The following is an 18,541-nucleotide window of genomic DNA, read 5'->3' as shown; positions in this document are numbered from 1 at the left end:
TGAGTGGATTTCTCCCCCAGAAAAGGGATTCTGAGGTTCCAAGTATAAAAGTTATTCTCTCACGGTCTTTAGGCCTGTCCATACTTTGACCGAAACCGCCGTTTTCGGTCAAAAGGTCCTTTTCTACCATAAAGTTATATCCCTCGGGACTTCTGAAAAGCATTGGACCGAACGAGAGTTTGGAAATTTGCACGTCGGAAAACACAACTCACCGAACGTTTCGGTCAAAGTATGGAGAGGCCTTTATTTGGGATGTTCCTTTTAGGCAGGGTGTTTAACCGTACTTGTACTGTACTACATTTATATTGTAGTGACTATACTTGTACTGTTCTCCATTTTGTCTAATAAAATAATCAATCAATCAAAAACAACAAACCTGTGTTCAAATGGATACAATGTAGTTATTATTATTATTATTATTATTATTACTATTATTACCCCACAAACTCTTTTTAATAAGTTTCATTGGTTCAATATATATATATATATATATAACACACATGCACAAAAACAAGCATAACCACTCTAGCTATTTAATACTTACATTGTAAGGCAATGTTTCGCAAAGAAATAGCAGATCTACACGCTCCCAATGCAGCAGCAAGCCATGCATTGTGAGCTTGTAGATCTGCTGTTTTCACTAGCGACACTCTTAATGACAACGTATGAGGGCGACTTTGGGCACGGTGCCAATGCGGGCACAGAGGAGGAGGGTGATCACTGACTGGCACACTGGCAGAGGAGAGAGAGAGAGAGAGAGAGAGAGAGAGAGAGAGAGAGAGAGAGAGAGAGAGAGAGAGAGGATTTTATATTTCAAAATAAAATATTGTTTTAAACGTGGTCAATTAAACAAAGTTACCTAATTTGCAGCAAATGACATCCTGCACATCATTCTACATTCATTAAAACTCTGAACTCTGACTGGGGAGGGAGTCAGGGAGATAGGTGGGTTATAGGTATAGTCAGTCAGTCAGTCTGTCCGTCACGTCACACTTTTCCCCAACTCATATCTCCGCCACCGTTGCCCCAATCCATGCCAAACTTTGCACACACACTCCTTGCCTGCCAAACCACAACGTCCACCCCTCCAGGGACCCCCGGAGCTCCAGGTACCCCCAGGGACCCCCTTCCGCCGCTGCCAAAAAGTGCAAAAATTACCAAATGACCTGACCAGCCCAACGGGGCTGTTCACGGGGAATTTCCGTGAACAGCAACAAGTGTCCCATTTAGCGCCACCTTTATTTTGGACACTGCTCCTACACATTTTGCCCTAAAATCACGCTGCGACCTGACGGTCGCTTATCTCCAGATTAGGGAGCTTATTGGTTAATGTGAGTCTAATGATCGTTGTGCATATTTTGATCCTGCCAATCAAAATATGTCAGAAGTGTGGATGTCTGTGTTCATGTTGACATGCGGCTCACTGACTCTCTAGAACAAGGGTCTTCAACAGGGGGTCCGGGTCGGGACCCCTAGGGGGTCCTCAGAGTTACTACGTCCAAATCTTTGTGTGGTAGAAACCTTTTTTGCTTTTTTTATATTAACCACCTGAACCCCAGCGTCCATATTCTGAGAACCTTTGCCAAACATAGCAAATCTACAAGCGCTTGGAGGCGTTGTGAGCTTGTAGATCTGCTATTTTCGGCAAAGAGCTTTGGTGTAGAGGGGAAAAAGAGCAGACTAAGTACAGAGTGAAAGGTCAAGTTTATTAAGTATTGACGGTTCAAGTGGTTAAATATCTGAAAACACAAATTGACATGAATCCAAAATACACTGATGATTGTGCTGTCAAACAATGAAACTATATGGAATCTATGAACAGGTTGTGGGGGTCACTGCTTCATCTCTCTCTCAGCTAAGGGGTCCCTGCTTCATCTCTCTCTCAACTAAGGGGTCCCTGCTTCATCTCTCTCTCAACTAAGGGGTCACTGCTTCATCTCTCTCTCAGCTAAGGGGTCCCTGCTTCATCTCTCTCTCAGCTAAGGGGTCCCTGCTTCATCTCTCTCTCAGCTAAGGGGTCCCTGCTTCATCTCTCTCTCTCAGCTAAGGGGTCCCTGCTTCATCTCTCTCTCAGCTAAGGGGTCCCTGCTTCATCTCTTTCTCAGCTAAGGGGTCCCTGCTTCATCTCTCTCTCTCAGCTAAGGGGTCCCTGCTTCATCTCTCTCTCAGCTAAGGGGTCCCTGCTTCATCTCTCTCTCAGCTAAGGGGTCCCTCTTCATTTCTCTCTCAGCTAAGGGGTCCCTGCTTCATATTTCTCTCAGCTAAGGGGTCCCTGCTTCATATTTCTCTCAGCTAAGGGGTCCCTGCTTCATATTTCTATATTTCTCTCAGCTAAGGGGTCCCTGCTTCATATTTCTCTCAGCTAAGGGGTCCCTGCTTCATATTTCTCTCAGCTAAGGGGTCCCTGCTTCATATTTCTCTCAGCTAAGGGGTCCCTGCTTCATCTCTCTCTCAGCTAAGGGGTCCCTGCTTCATATTTCTCTCAGCTAAGGGGTCCCTGCTTCATCTCTCTCTCAGCTAAGGGGTCCCTGCTTCATATTTCTCTCAGCTAAGGGGTCCCTGCTTCATCTCTCTCTCAGCTAAGGGGTACCTGCTTCATCTCTCTCTCAGCTAAGGGGTCCCTGCTTCATATTTCTCTCAGCTAAGGGGTCCCTGCTTCATCTCTCTCTCAGCTAAGGGGTCCCTGCTTCATATTTCTCTCAGCTAAGGGGTCCCTGCTTCATATTTCTCTCAGCTAAGGGGTCCCTGCTTCATATTTCTCTCAGCTAAGGGGTCCCTGCTTCATCTCTCTCTCAACTAAGGGGTCCCTGCTTCATCTCTCTCTCTAAGGGGTCCTTGGCCTGAAAACGTTGAAGACCCCTGCTATAGAAAACTAAAACATGGCGCTTCATTTCACAGAGGTTGCTAACCCCTGATATTGGGCCTTACGGTGTGTGTGTGTGTGTGTGTGTGTGTGTGTGTGTGTGCGTGTGTGCGTGCGTGCGTGCGTGCGTGCGTGCGTGCGTGCGTGCGTGCGTGCGTGCGTGCGTGCGCGTGCGTGCGTGCGTGTGTACTGTGTGAACTTCTCCTTTTTGTTGAGAGCTTCTGCTTTGTGTGTGATTATGAAAGGCATTGAGACAGACTGAGTCTTTCTAGGATGTGTTTAGCAACGTGCACCACGGTGTCTGAATTAGAATCTGTTTTCCTGCAAACAATGTTCTTTTATTCACCTTAATAAATCATCATCGTTTCTAAACAACACGCGTTGATAATACCTTAAAACAATAGGCGTAAACAATAACACATTCAGTACGAAAATACATTAAAAATAAATACATCTGCAATAAATACCATGAAAAAAACCACCCTACTCCCCAAATTATTGTGGGGGGTCCCCAGATGATTAACTTTAATGTGAAACATTGTTTTCCTCACTCAACAGTATAAGCAAACCAACATAAACTTTAATTATTGTGTTATTATTATTTTGGTGTCACAGCCTGAAAAGGTATAGATTTAAATGGTAATATATTTATATACAGTAACAGTTTCAGGGGCATTGTGATTATACAAAGTGTAAATATATTAAGTGCATTAAACAAATATTGAAGCTACATGAAAGTGCATCTGATCATCCTAATGTTTCCACTGGGTTTCCTTCTGACGTTTCTTCTTGTCTTCATACCAAGGTCAAAGGTCAGGGGCGTCACACCATATTCTGGGCCCTGGGTACAAGGATTCACTGCGGGCCCCCCATGAATGTTAACTATTGAAAAATAGCAGATCTACAAGCTCACAGCGCATGTGAAAATGTGTGCAAGAGAAGAAACCTATATGTTTCCATGTCAGTGGTGCTCAAACTTTTTCATGTGAAGGACCCCCAAGATGATATGTATTTGGCCCACGGACCCCCATCTCAAAATATCTAGTTCCATGGACCCCCCAGAAGCAAAATTTGAGTTAGAAAAGCTTGCTTAAAAAATACATATAGTCAAAGATTTTCACACATTTTCACGACTTTTCAAAAATAGCAGATCTACAAGCTCGGCACTCGCTGCCGCGCTGTGAGATCTGCCATTTTTCAATAGCTAAAGTTACTTGATATTCATTTTCCCCCTTCCAGGACCTTCCTATACAAACCCATTGTAACTTCAAACTCCATTTTAACCATGATAGATTCAATGAAAACACCTGTCCTTTTGTCTGGTGACTCCTGACACCCTCAGAATACGTGAGCAGGCTGTGTTTATTCGCTAACCTTTTTCATTCATTTTTTTATAATCTTTGTTATATTTAATCATTTTCATTTCCCCCAAAAATGTATAGAAATCAATGAAAAAATGTATTGAAAAAACACGGCCTGCTCACATATTCGGAGGGTGTCAGGAGTCACCAGACAAAAGGACAGGTGTTTTCATTGAATCTATCATGGTTAAAATGGAGTTTGAAGTTATAATGGGTTTGTGTAGGAAGGTCCTGGAAGGGGGAAAATGAATATCAAATATCTAAATACTGAATGAAGAAATTCTAAAACTGTCCTGGGTGTTCCCAAAAGCCTGTAGACGATAAAACGACAAAAAGTTGTTTTTGAAAGTAAGATTTTGAGGTCACTTTACTGTAGTATTTCCAATTTCCTACACTTTTATTTATACTCCATTACATCAGGAAATATTGTACTTTTACTCCACAATTTACATTATTGCCTACAGCATATGAGTGCCCCCTGTGGTGAGAGCAAAGAACTACAACTAACTCAATGCTGAGTATAAAGACAGACAGTGTGCCGTTCCCAGTGGTGTAAAGTAACCAAGTACATTTACTCAAGTATTGTACTCCACTAGAACATCTCGAATCCTAATTTAGGCTACTTTTACTCCACTGCATTTATTTGAAAACGTTAGTTAGACAGACTAGGACTAGGTCTAATCTAGGACTAGGACTAAGGTAGATGACTTCACAATCAAAGTGGGTGACAAGGTCATAACACGAAAAAACGAAATCTCTTACTTAGGATGTATCCTTGAAGCTAATCTTTCCAGCGAAAAGATGACTTCAAAAGTAATAAAACAAATCAACCAACGAACTCGTTTCCTACAGAGGATCGCCCCAATGGTCAACTTCAACACACTGAAGACCATAGCTGGTGCAATAATCCAGCCCCTCTTTGACTACGGAGTTCACGTATGGTATCATGACGCCCCACAAGCCCTTAAAACTAAACTCCAAACAGCCCAAAATAAACTAATTAGGGTCCTGCTTAACCTTCCCTATCAGACTCACCTCACCGCTACTCACCAGTTAAGAGTGGGGTGGCTCAGAGTAGATGACAGAGTACAGCAACTTGCAATGGGCCTGGTGTACAAGATACACTACACCACTATGATACCCAAGTACCTGTCAAAATACTTTATAAACGTTAAGGATGTCCATAATTACAACACCAGAGGCAGCGCCACAGATCACGTTCAACCCAGAGTCAACTCAAAGAAAGGGTCGAACTCGTTCTTCTGCTATACCACAAAAATGTGGAATGCCTTACCGAAGGCCATAAAGGAGTGTGGATCACTAGCATCCTTTAAAATTGCCCTGAAAAACCACTTACAGGCAGCAGCCGTTCGCAACTGGTAAAAAACCTAGCCCAACCCTACCCTCCCTGCCCCTTCCTTGTATATACTTGTATACTTGTATATTCCTTGTATAGACTTACTGTTTGTTTAGATTTACTGTATATTCCTTGTATTACCGTTTGTTTAGATTTACTGTTTTCTTTTCTTTTTTTCACCCTTTTCTTTACGTATCTACTGCATAGTACTGTGTTCTATTTGTCTGTCATTCAATGTTATATGAGATACTTCAATGGTTTCCTGTTGAAATAAGCTTAGTCTTTTCATGGATCTCCTTTTAGTAGACCTTGTACCAGTGAACTGTACCGTCATGAATCTGTACATTTTCCTATGCAAACTTCTAATAAAGCCTTCAATCAATCAATCAATCAAAGTCTAAGACCGATATACATTATCAGGGGTCTTCAACGTTTTCAGGCCAAGGACCCCTTAGTTGAGAGAGAGATGAAGCAGGGACCCCTTAGTTGAGAGAGAGATGAAGCAGGGACCCCTTAGTTGAGAGAGAGATGAAGCAGGGACCCCTTAGTTGAGAGAGAGATGAAGCAGGGACCCCTTAGTTGAGAGAGAGATGAAGCAGGGACCCCTTAGTTGAGAGAGAGATGAAGCAGGGACCCCTTAGTTGAGAGAGAGATGAAGCAGGGACCCCTTAGCTGAGAGAGATGAAGCAGGGACCCCTTAGTTGAGAGAGAGATGAAGCAGGGACCCCTTAGTTGAGAGAGAGATGAAGCAGGGACCCCTTAGTTGAGAGAGAGATGAAGCAGGGACCCCTTAGTTGAGAGAGAGATGAAGCAGGGACCCCTTAGCTGAGAGAGAGATGAAGCAGGGACCCCTTAGCTGAGAGAGAGAAGAAGCAGGGACCCCCACAACCTGTTCATAGATTCCATATATAGTTTCATTGTTTGACAGCACAATCATCAGTGTATGTTGCATTCATGTCAATGTGTGTTTTCAGATATTTAACCACTTGAACCGTCAATAGGCCTACTTAATAAACTTGGGGGTCTCTGGGGGTCCTTGACATGACAAAGTTTGAGAAACAATGATAGCAACATAGTTTTTTTCAGGAAAACTGTTAGGATTTAGAAGATATTTTTAGAATGTGCCTATCAGTGGTTAAGGACCCCCATAATGTGTTTTTGGCCGCAGACCCCATCTCAAAATATTTTGTTCCACGGATGGACCCCTATCGCAAAATGTTTTGTTCCAGGGACCCCCAGAAAGCAAACACTTGAGTTAAAACAAATTTCACTCTAAATGTTGGTCTATTCTGCATCTAGGTTAAGGCCTCAGACCCGTTGGGAAACGCCAGGTCGCCTCATACAACAATACAGCATTCATTCAGTGTCAGCGCAGTGTGAGCTCTGTGAAGTGAGCAGCACTAAGGTTTCCGGCCTGGGAATAAGTAGCAATAAGCCAGGCTCTAGCCTTCAAAATAAAAGTGCTGTAAATAATGTTTTTTTTTTTTTTTTTTTTTTTTTATGCACACATCCATATTAAAAACATACATGTATAAAAGGCGCCTTTTGAGGCATTTTTTTTGCGCCTGGCCGCACTGGACGGCCAGCAGCGCCTCTCCTGCTTAGCGGAGAGTGTGGTGTTGCAGAGGAGGTCTCCCTGAACGCGTGCATGGGTCTAAAGTGGCGACACAAAGAGTCGTCTGCTGTCCAGAGTCCAATTTGTAAAGGCTATGCACTCCATTGAACAGCATTTACATTTATAATTTTAATGTTATTAAAACTTTTTTATTATTATTTTTTTTTACCCAGAAACATAATTTGGATTTTGTATGTTCGTTTAAATACTTAAAGGAGTAGTTCACCCCCAAAATGACTATTTTTCTATTGTTTATTCATGCCATGGAGACTTGAGTTCAATAATATTGTTTGGTTTTTGTCGCATTCCTAAGACAAACATTTGATTATAGTAATAGAAAAAAAGTCATTTTTTTTCCAATGGCTCTATAGGTTAGTATTGATTTTGTCGACTAGAACTATGGCAAAAAATGTTTGACGATTGTGTTTTTTTCACTGACGAAAACTAATTAAAAACTAAACAAAAACTAAGCTGCGATGACTAAAACTAAGACTAAATATATTGACAATTTCGTCAACAAAATAGAAACTAGACTAAAACATTAGGGAGGGACTGGTGGAGAAGAGAGTCTATGGTTGCTCTCAGGTGTTGCGTGCTGAAAATAGCATATAAGCTCACAACGCGTCGCGCTGCGACACGTTGTGAGCTTGTAGATCTGCTATTTTCAGCACGCAACCAAGTGTAAAACCAGTCATTACGATGCCATCAAGGCCTGCCAAAATGCATTTCAGTTTGACTAAATCAACTGTAGATTTAGTCGCCTAAAATCTTATGATATTTAGTCAACTAAAATTAGACTAACAGCAATAGTAAGGAGATTTTATAAGATATTTGACCAATCTGCGAAGTAAATCGTTACCAAGAAATGTCTTCACCAATGTGTTTCTAAAGGTGTGTAATAATATGTACTAAAAGGTTGAAATTCAACTCCCGGGGGAAACCTCATAAAAAAACTGATTTGTGTTTGTGTCCTTTTTGTATTATTACACACCTTTAGAAACACATTGGTGAAGACATTTCTTGGTAACGATTTACTTTGCAGATTTTCTTATGTTCCCCTTACTATAAAACTTTTCAGGTGACTAAATTATGACTAAAATTAAATGTCATTTTATTCAAAAGCCTATACTAAAACTAAATCAAAATTTGCTGTCAAAAACAACACTGCTCTAGGAGTACTCTTATTCTGAAGAGACTAACCACCGGTAGTCTCATTGCTGGTCAGTTATTGCTGCTGTCCTCACCAAGCTAACAGTGTAAGGTCAGGAACAGTCAGTTAGAGAACAACTCAGTGTGATGAACTGTACCGTCATGAAACTGTACTGTTTCCTATTGCAAGCTTCTAATAAACTCTTCAATCAATCAGAAACAGACAGACAGACAGTGTGTTGTTCCCCTCCGCAGCAGCAGGTGTCGCTGCCGCTCCACACCGCCTCCCCTCACACACAACACTACATGTTGGTGTTCTAGAGATGGGATTTATGTCTCTATGAAGTGAGCCGGATCTCTGAGATCCGTTCCTTTCAAAGAGCCGTACAAAAGACTGTCTCATTTGAGTTACTAGGCTACTTAGGCTACTAGTTACTATGTAGATTTTGATTATGATTGCAAATCTCCTCAACCCTATACATTTTGGCCATAGGATACATTCCTGCCATTTGAAAATGGCCGATCTACAAGCTCACAATGCGTCGCATTGTGAGCTTGTAGATCTGCTATTTTCAAATGATTTTTCGACATTTTACTCATTGGAAAACCTGTGAAATGGGACATTCTGCATAATGAGTATTTTCTACTAGGCCTATAATTGGTATTTCAAGTACATTTTAATTCCAAAATTCCTAACTTCGGCAGAGTATTTCCACGTTGCAGTGTTGATACTTTTACATAAGTAAAGGCCCATTCCCACTGGGCCATTTAACAGATGAAAAAAAAAATCTTTCTCCAGATATTTTTCCATTCAAAGTGGATGGTAGATAAAAAAATATTTGCCACAGATAAAAGTATAGTGGTTTTGATTTGATTAATTTATTAGAAGTTTGCAATAGAAAAAAGTTTCAGTTTCATGACAGTACAAATCACTGGTACAAGGTCAACTAAAAGGAGATCCTAGAAAGCCGATGCTTATTTCCACAGGAACCACACTTTAAGTATCTCATATAACATTGAAAGACAGACGGATAGAACATACTTATAATATTTAAATGACAAAGAGATATGAAAACATGGACAGTCTGACAGCAGAATTGAGGGTAGGCGAAATGGCTCAGACAGGTAGGTGAAAAGACTCTCCTCCACGGCGAAAATGCCAGGCGAAAGGACCAAATGCGTGTAGGCGAATATGTTCTAGGCGAATATGCCTGACACCATTTACAAGTCACGAGTAGCAGCTGTCTGAAGGTGACTTTTCATACCAATTTTGAAGGAGGCTATGGATTTGCTCTCCTTTAAGGCCTGTGGAAGGGCGTTCCACATGTTGATGGTATCGCAGGATGGATCCCATCGTTCATGTCAAAGAGCCGTTCAACAGACTGGAGTCGTTCTCTAACGTCCCACCTCCAGCTAACAGTCAGTCAGTTGTAAGGTCAGTAACTGTCAGTTAGAGAACAGTGATGGCCGACACGTGCGGTCAGGTGCTGCTGGGCTCCGGCCTCACCGTGCTGTCCCACCCGCTCATGTACATCAAGGTGCTGGTGCAGGTAAGGACCCCCCGCGGACCCCCTGAGCCGGGCCGGGGAGAGAGGCTCCCTGGCCGGGCTACAGCATGCTAGCACTGCTCGCTGTCTGTCTGTGTGGATGGGAGCTGTTAGCCTAGCGTCCAGCTAACGATGCTAATTGAGGCTACGTGTGTGTGTGTGTGTGTGTGTGTGTGTGTGTGTGTGTGTGTGTGTGTGTGTGTGTGTGTGTGTGTGTGTGTGTGTGTGTGTGTGTGTGTGTGTGTGTGTGTGTGTGTGTGTGTGTGTGTGTGTGTGTGTGTGTGTGTGTGTGTGTGTGTGTTAGCTTGTGTATGTTATTGTGTGTGTGTGTGTGTGTGTGTGTGTGTGTGTGTGTGTGTGTGTGTGTTAGCTTGTGTATGTTATTGTGTGTGTGTGTGTGTGTGTGTGTGTGTGTGTGTGTGTGTGTGTGTTAGCTTGTGTATGTTATTGTGTGTGTGTGTGTGTGTGTGTGTGTGTGTGTGTGTGTGTGTGTGTGTCTCTTTCAAACACACACACACACACACACACACACACACACACACACACACACACACACACACCATTTCTGATCACTTGTTGTGATCAATAGAGTCAATCAATTATAATCGATCATTGAAACGTCATCACAAGCAGGTGTCACTCATTCAGATGAGTGACAGTGATGTTGATACATTGTTGCCAACCCTGTTCACCTTTGTTGCTGGGAGCATTGAACGATTGCACTCTGCCACAGTAATAAGGACAAGAAAAAAACAACACATATTGGACATTTTTACACTTAGTTAAAGTGATCCCTGGCTAATACGACAAATATGCCTTAATACATTATAATTGTCCTCTATAACTATAATGTAAAATTAAAAACACCTTCATTATTTTATTTCTTCTAGAAATAGATAATCTTTCACTCAATTATAGGGGAAATGCCTGTCGCAAGTTGATGTCATAAATATCACGTGTCATTTTTATGGCATGCATGTGCAAAAAAACTAAACACAAACACATTTGAAATATTGATTTGATGCTAATATTAACCATAGGAAGTATTACATTTGTTTTTATTTGCACATGCATGCCATTAATTCCATAGGGATAGATCACACATTACATTTATGACATCAACTTGCGACGGGCATTTCCCCTATTGAGTGAAAGATTAGCTATTTCTAGAAGAAATTAAATATTTAAGGTGTTTTTAATTTTACATTGTAGTTATAGAGGACAATTATAATGTATTAAAGCATATTTGTCGTATTAGTCTGGGATCACTTTAAATTATGTTAAGCTCAGTGTCACAAGAGTAAATGCCAGCAGAACAGTATATTGCAAGCCATTTTGGCAACATTGTGGTCTGCGGTGGGCGCACCTCATGGCGCGCTCTCTCGTTGGCACCTGGATAGAATACAGTTCTAGTTGTGGGCTCGCTGAAAGCGAGAACCCTGTTATCGTCGTTATTTATAGTGAGTTTGGTTGCAGTCTCGCAGACAGTACAAAGGCAGGGCCCTTAGCCAATGAGGTGCAATTGAGGTGTGTAAAATCTGGGAGTGGTGTTAGCTGGGGTATTGGTTGAGCTTAACACAGTTGGCACGCTGCGGAAGATGGTCACAATGGTAGTCTATCATGTTCTCCTCAAAAGAATCTGGGAGTGGTGTTAGCTGGGGTATTGGTTGAGCTTCACATGACAGTTAGCACGCTGTAGCATGTGTCCCAATCTCACTGAGAGCCAGTCATCTCGGAAAGTACAGCTTTAGACAGGGACTGAAAATACCCTTTTTTTTTTTTCTCACTAAAATGTGATAAAGCCACTAAAGCATTTCATAAATTTCAGGCTACATTTCACTTAAACGCCAGAGCTTAACTCTGCATATAAATAAGACTTTTTTTAATTAATGTGAGAGATCGTCAGGTCATTTGCAGGTTAGACATTTATTTAGAACTTGAATATCTCAAAAGTAGTATTTCAGCAGGGCACCATTCTATAAGCCATATCTTCAAAACTGTTGGGTCAATCTCCACAACCAATATATCATTTTGTGGCTATGATCCCCAGCTTTCAAATGAAATGAAAAAATGAAAATGAATAAAAATCCAATGACTGGCTCCCAGCCAAATTGGGACACAGTATAGTCAGTGAGCCCACACTGTTTCATAGGAACAGTATCTCTAGTTCTTACTGCTGTTGTTGCTACAACACCTGACGGTGATCAATAAAGTTTATATCTTATCATGTTTTATTACGGGTGTGATCTTTGGCCCCATATCAAATCTCTCTGCTGATTAATAGAGTTGAGATCATTTATTTAAAGGCCCACTTCACCTCTGGGACAATTTGCACCTCTGGGACGTATGCATCTACATTTTGAACATGTGAACTCATCTACAACTAGGGTTTGTATTACATTATATGGTTCCCCAAAATGAACTAACTTAGTTCTTTTTAGTTATTTTTTTAACCATAATATTTTTATACTTTTGGCTATTAAAAATTTTTTTAGACGTTGCTGCAAGCTATTATTTGTCAGAATTATTGACACAGCCCATATAGAACCACACACAGCAATAATTGAGGTGCCCACAATATTTAGGTGCCCAGTGACCAGTCTTCCTGCACGCTTATTGTGAAGGGCTGAAGGCAGAAGTTTCTAAACCTCGCGCACACCGCGTTTGTTAAAATAGCTGATCTACAAGCTCACAACGCGTCGCATCCACAAGACAACGTGAGATCAGCTATTTTCGCCGTGCAATACACATACGACAAAGTATAGTCAGGCTTTACTTGCGAGTTGCGACTGCGAGACGTAACGAGGAGGAGATTCACAGTGCTTCATGTGATGAAGCACCGCATATCAACGTTCACGAGGAGCTGCGTGCAGTGCGTGCTATTGGAGCATGTGAATGAAAAGAGAGACGAGAGGACAGACGACCGCGGAGGCGCGGACCGGCGCATGAACGGCCGACGAACGCCGACGAACGCCGTTCACGGGCGTCAGAATGAACGCGTTCGACAATATCGTTCATCAAGCGAAGACAAAATACGTTCAGTTCACGTTCGCCCAAAATATGAACGTGTTCATGAACACACAAAATAACTCAGGATTGTGTTGATCGTGTCCCAAACAACAATAAAATAAGATCTGGTTGTCCCATTGATTGATTGATTGTATAATAAACGTATAATAAATCAGACATTATGGCGCCATCAAAGCCTGCCAGTGCCAACAAACTGTAAACCTCAAAGAAATAGATTTAATCGAATAAAATCCTTTGATATTTAGTGGACTAAAACTAAACTACAGCTTAAAAAAAAACATTTAAGTTGAATAAAATGTGACTTTAATTCAAAGGACTAAGACTAGAAGTACATAAACAGTTTACAGTTTAGGTAATTAGCAGATGCTTTTAATCCAAAGCGATTTACAATAAGCAGATAAAACATCACTATAATAAACAAGTTAATGTGTCAGTACATCAACAGGAATATAACACATGCATATGAATATCTATCTAAAAAAAAACTATATAATGAGTAAAGAAAAAAAAAGGTTATAAAAAAACAAAAAAAAAACAAATAAATGCTAACTAGCTTCCTGTATGGTCATTGAGTGTTTCAGTAGTGCTAAGGGTTTAGGTGGAGTCTGAAAAGGTGAGTCTTCAGTCCACGGTAGACGCTAGCGAGTGAGTCCGTTGTTCTAAGTGTGACAGGGAGTTTATTCCACAGCTTGGGGGCCAGGAGGGCAAACTGTCTCGGACAGGGAGTTTATTCTACAGCTTGGGGGCCAGGAGGGCAAACTGTCTCAGACAGGGAGTTTATTCTACAGCTTGGGGGCCAGGAGGGCAAACTGTCTCGGACAGGGAGTTTATTCTACAGCTTGGGGGCCAGGAGGGCAAACTGTCTCAGACAGGGAGTTTATTCCACAGCTTGGGGGCCAGGAGGGCAAACTGTCTCAGACAGGGAGTTTATTCTACAGCTTGGGGGCCAGGAGGGCAAACTGTCTCGGACAGGGAGTTTATTCTACAGCTTGGGGGCCAGGAGGGCAAACTGTCTCGGACAGGGAGTTTATTCTACAGCTTGGGGGCCAGGAGGGCAAACTGTCTCAGACAGGGAGTTTATTCCACAGCTTGGGGGCCAGGAGGGCAAACTGTCTCAGACAGGGAGTTTATTCTACAGCTTGGGGGCCAGGAGGGCAAACTGTCTCAGACAGGGAGTTTATTCCACAGCTTGGGGGCCAGGAGGGCAAACTGTCTCAGACAGGGAGTTTATTCTACAGCTTGGGGGCCAGGAGGGCAAACTGTCTCAGACAGGGAGTTTATTCTACAGCTTGGGGGCCAGGAGGGCAAACTGTCTCAGACAGGGAGTTTATTCCACAGCTTGGGGGCCAGGAGGGCAAACTGTCTCAGACAGGGAGTTTATTCTACAGCTTGGGGGCCAGGAGGGCAAACTGTCTCAGACAGGGAGTTTATTCTACAGCTTGGGGGCCAGGAGGGCAAACTGTCTCAGACAGGGAGTTTATTCCACAGCTTGGGGGCCAGGAGGGCAAACTGTCTCAGACAGGGAGTTTATTCTACAGCTTGGGGGCCAGGAGGGCAAACTGTCTCAGACAGGGAGTTTATTCCACAACTTGGGGGCCAGGAGGGCAAACTGTCTCAGACAGGGAGTTTATTCCACAGCTTGGGGGCCAGGAGGGCAAACTGTCTCAGACAGGGAGTTTATTCTACAGCTTGGGGGCCAGGAGGGCAAACTGTCTCAGACAGGGAGTTTATTCCACAGCTTGGGGGCCAGGAGGGCAAACTGTCTCAGACAGGGAGTTTATTCTACAACTTGGGGGCCAGGAGGGCAAACTGTCTCAGACAGGGAGTTTATTCCACAGCTTGGGGGCCAGGAGGGCAAACTGTCTCAGACAGGGAGTTTATTCTACAGCTTGGGGGCCAGGAGGGCAAACTGTCTCAGACAGGGAGTTTATTCTACAGCTTGGGGGCCAGGAGGGCAAACTGTCTCAGACAGGGAGTTTATTCCACAGCTTGGGGGCCAGGAGGGCAAACTGTCTCAGACAGGGAGTTTATTCTACAGCTTGGGGGCCAGGAGGGCAAACTGTCTCAGACAGGGAGTTTATTCTACAGCTTGGGGGCCAGGAGGGCAAACTGTCTCAGACAGGGAGTTTATTCTACAGCTTGGGGGCCAGGAGGGCAAACTGTCTCAGACAGGGAGTTTATTCTACAGCTTGGGGGCCAGGAGGGCAAACTGTCTCAGACAGGGAGTTTATTCTACAGCTTGGGGGCCAGGAGGGCAAACTGTCTCAGACAGGGAGTTTATTCCACAGCTTGGGGGCCAGGAGGGCAAACTGTCTCAGACAGGGAGTTTATTCTACAGCTTGGGGGCCAGGAGGGCAAACTGTCTCAGACAGGGAGTTTATTCCACAGCTTGGGGGCCAGGAGGGCAAACTGTCTCAGACAGGGAGTTTATTCCACAGCTTGGGGGCCAGGAGGGCAAACTGTCTCGGACAGGGAGTTTATTCTACAGCTTGGGGGCCAGGAGGGCAAACTGTCTCAGACAGGGAGTTTATTCCACAGCTTGGGGGCCAGGAGGGCAAACTGTCTCAGACAGGGAGTTTATTCTACAGCTTGGGGGCCAGGAGGGCAAACTGTCTCAGACAGGGAGTTTATTCTACAGCTTGGGGGCCAGGAGGGCAAACTGTCTCAGACAGGGAGTTTATTCCACAGCTTGGGGGCCAGGAGGGCAAACTGTCTCAGACAGGGAGTTTATTCTACAGCTTGGGGGCCAGGAGGGCAAACTGTCTCAGACAGGGAGTTTATTCCACAGCTTGGGGGCCAGGAGGGCAAACTGTCTCAGACAGGGAGTTTATTCTACAGCTTGGGGGCCAGGAGGGCAAACTGTCTCAGACAGGGAGTTTATTCCACAGCTTGGGGGCCAGGAGGGCAAACTGTCTCAGACAGGGAGTTTATTCTACAGCTTGGGGGCCAGGAGGGCAAACTGTCTCGGACAGGGAGTTTATTCTACAGCTTGGGGGCCAGGAGGGCAAACTGTCTCAGACAGGGAGTTTATTCCACAGCTTGGGGGCCAGGAGGGCAAACTGTCTCAGACAGGGAGTTTATTCCACAGCTTGGGGGCCAGGAGGGCAAACTGTCTCAGACAGGGAGTTTATTCTACAGCTTGGGGGCCAGGAGGGCAAACTGTCTCGGACAGGGAGTTTATTCTACAGCTTGGGGGCCAGGAGGGCAAACTGTCTCAGACAGGGAGTTTATTCCACAGCTTGGGGGCCAGGAGGGCAAACTGTCTCAGACAGGGAGTTTATTCCACAGCTTGGGGGCCAGGAGGGCAAACTGTCTCAGACGAGTGGATTTAAAAAATAAATAATAATGTGCTGTCAAAGTTAAAGGGATATTCCACTTTCAAAAACATCTTTTGATCATTTTATCGTCTGATCAAGCTTTTGGGAACACCATGGACAGATTTTAATTTGCTTGATTCATTGTTTAGATATTTGATATTCATTTCATCAGACACCACCGTCTGTTGTGTTTTAACATATTAAAGGGTGTATATGTTGTGATTTTAAGGTTATTTATGTTGTTTTTTGTCCTCCAGGTGGGACATGAGCCTCTACCGCCCTCTCTTGGCAGGAACCTGTTTGGCAGGCAGGTGTACCAGCTGCCTGGACTGTTCGCCTACGGTGAGTTGAACTAGTTAAAGGACAACTTTGTTTTTTTCCAACAAGGGTTCATATTTTAGATTGTAATTAGAGAAAAGAAAAGATGAGTGTTAAAATGTTTTCATTTGCTTCGTTCTATGTACGGTGGCGCAGTGGTTAGCGCTTCGCCTCACAGCTAGAAGGTCCTGGGTTCGATTCCCGCCGGGGGACGCTGTGGGCGCTGGGGGCGTGTTTCTCCCTCCGCGTCATCAGCGCCCACACCCTAGGTGGGGTCGGCGATAGGGCCTTTCTGTGTGGAGTTTGCATGTTCTCCCCGTGTCTCCTAGGGTTGATACCCTCACAAAAACATGCAGTAATCCTGGTCTCTATACTGCCTCCCCCTGGCCAGCTGGGGCGCCTGATGGAGGGGAAAGGAACTGGTTGGAACGTCCAAACCGGGGAAATCCCCACTGTCAGGTGAAAAGAAACAACTTGGACTCCTCATGCATAGAAGGAAGCATGAGGTCAGTCCGTTGTCTCCCCAGGCGCGGCAGAGGGAGAGCAGAGCCCAGGATTACATAGGCAATTGGCACTGGGTAAAAATGGGTTACAAAATCGTGGGATAAAAATGATAAGAAAAAACATAAAAATAAATGAACTGTTCCCATGCATAGAAAGCAACCAGGCATGCAGTGAGTGACTGGAGTGGAGACACTTAATGCATTGATAGAACGTAGCGTCCGGTGGAACGTCGTTGTGGAACAACAGATGATTAGTGGATGCTCCGCTTGTATAGGGTGTCACGATTATGACATTGATTGTACATGACGATTGTCACTCCCAATAATTGCGATTAGCGATTATTTAATTGTGTGTTTTTGTCGTTGACAATTACCGGTACATTTCTGCTTGGCTTGTAGGCTTTGAAGTTGCTCATGGCAGATATGACACACAACCTAAATATTACAAAGAAATGACTGACATATTTGACAACTTTATACTTAAAAAAGAACATTGATAGTGGAAATGGCCGATTGTGACAAAAGAAATCATGATTTACTATATTATCGCAATAATGAAAATCCATTATCCTGGGGCGGAACATTAGCCAAAAAATAGCAGATCTACAAGCTCACAACGCGCTGCGTTGCAACGCGTTGTGAGCTTGTAGATCGGCTATTTTTTGGCTAAGACATTTGATAGAGAATGAGAGAAAGTCAAGACTGTATCAAGTATGTATAATATAATTACATTTTACCAATAGAGGGTTTAAATGTTACCAGATATGAAGCTCAGCAAATAAAAGGTGAATTGATCCCAGTGCATGACAGAGGACGATATCACGATCAATTAAATCTCCACGATAAGATTATCGTGAGTGTTTTTTTATCACGATAAACGATAATATCACTTATCGTCCTATCCCTATTGTGAGATTGTAGAGATTGTAGATCTGCTATTTCCACTATTTTTGAAAATATTTGAAAATATATGAACATGTTTCACCGTAAATGGTAAATTTATATATCGCTTTTATCCAAAGCGCTTTATATAGATTGTGCATTACATTCACCCATTCACGCACACATTCATACACCGGTGGCGGAGGAAACCATGCAAGGCACCAACCTGCTCACCAGGAGCAATGTGGGGTTCAGAGTCTTGCTCAAGGACCCTTCAACATTAACTCAGGGGGAGCCCGGATTCGAACTGGGAACCCTTCGTGCTCTAACAACGGTTTCTCTACCCCTGAGCCACAGTATGCCGCAAGATCATTGTGATTATGTCAAACAGTTGTAATTAGACGGTGTGATTATACTGTGATCTTGAAGGCCTCTCCATACTAAGACCGAAACTCACCGAACGTTTCGGTCGAAGTATGGAGAGGCCTTGACCTTCTGCTGCTGTGGGCCAGAAATAAACAAACACTGCATGTCCTGATCCGACCCAGTGAGCTCTGTGTCACAGTTTTATGGCTGCTGGCAGTAACAATACATCCTCC

At 43.5% G+C, this 18,541-nt stretch overlaps 1 protein-coding gene across 1 annotated transcript in view; it reads left to right on the top strand.

Annotated features, from left to right (window-relative positions):
* Window positions 1–9,764: 9,764 nt before the first annotated feature.
* The window catches only part of LOC308288138 (mitochondrial carrier homolog 2-like), a 35,801-nt gene continuing 27,024 nt past the window's right edge, over window positions 9,765–18,541 (top strand). The window contains exons 1-2 of the mRNA XM_080729486.1: window positions 9,765–9,895; window positions 16,497–16,581. Coding sequence (XP_080585612.1) covers window positions 9,809–9,895; window positions 16,497–16,581 — 172 coding nt within the window. The 5' untranslated portion in view covers window positions 9,765–9,808. The remainder of the gene's footprint in view (window positions 9,896–16,496; window positions 16,582–18,541) is intronic.

Source organism: Nannobrachium achirus, assembly GCF_963921795.1.
Source record: "Nannobrachium achirus genome assembly, chromosome: 7".
Lineage (NCBI taxonomy): Eukaryota > Metazoa > Chordata > Actinopteri > Myctophiformes > Myctophidae > Nannobrachium > Nannobrachium achirus.
Note: the sequence above shows the minus strand (reverse complement) of the source record. Positions and strands in the feature narration are given on the sequence as shown.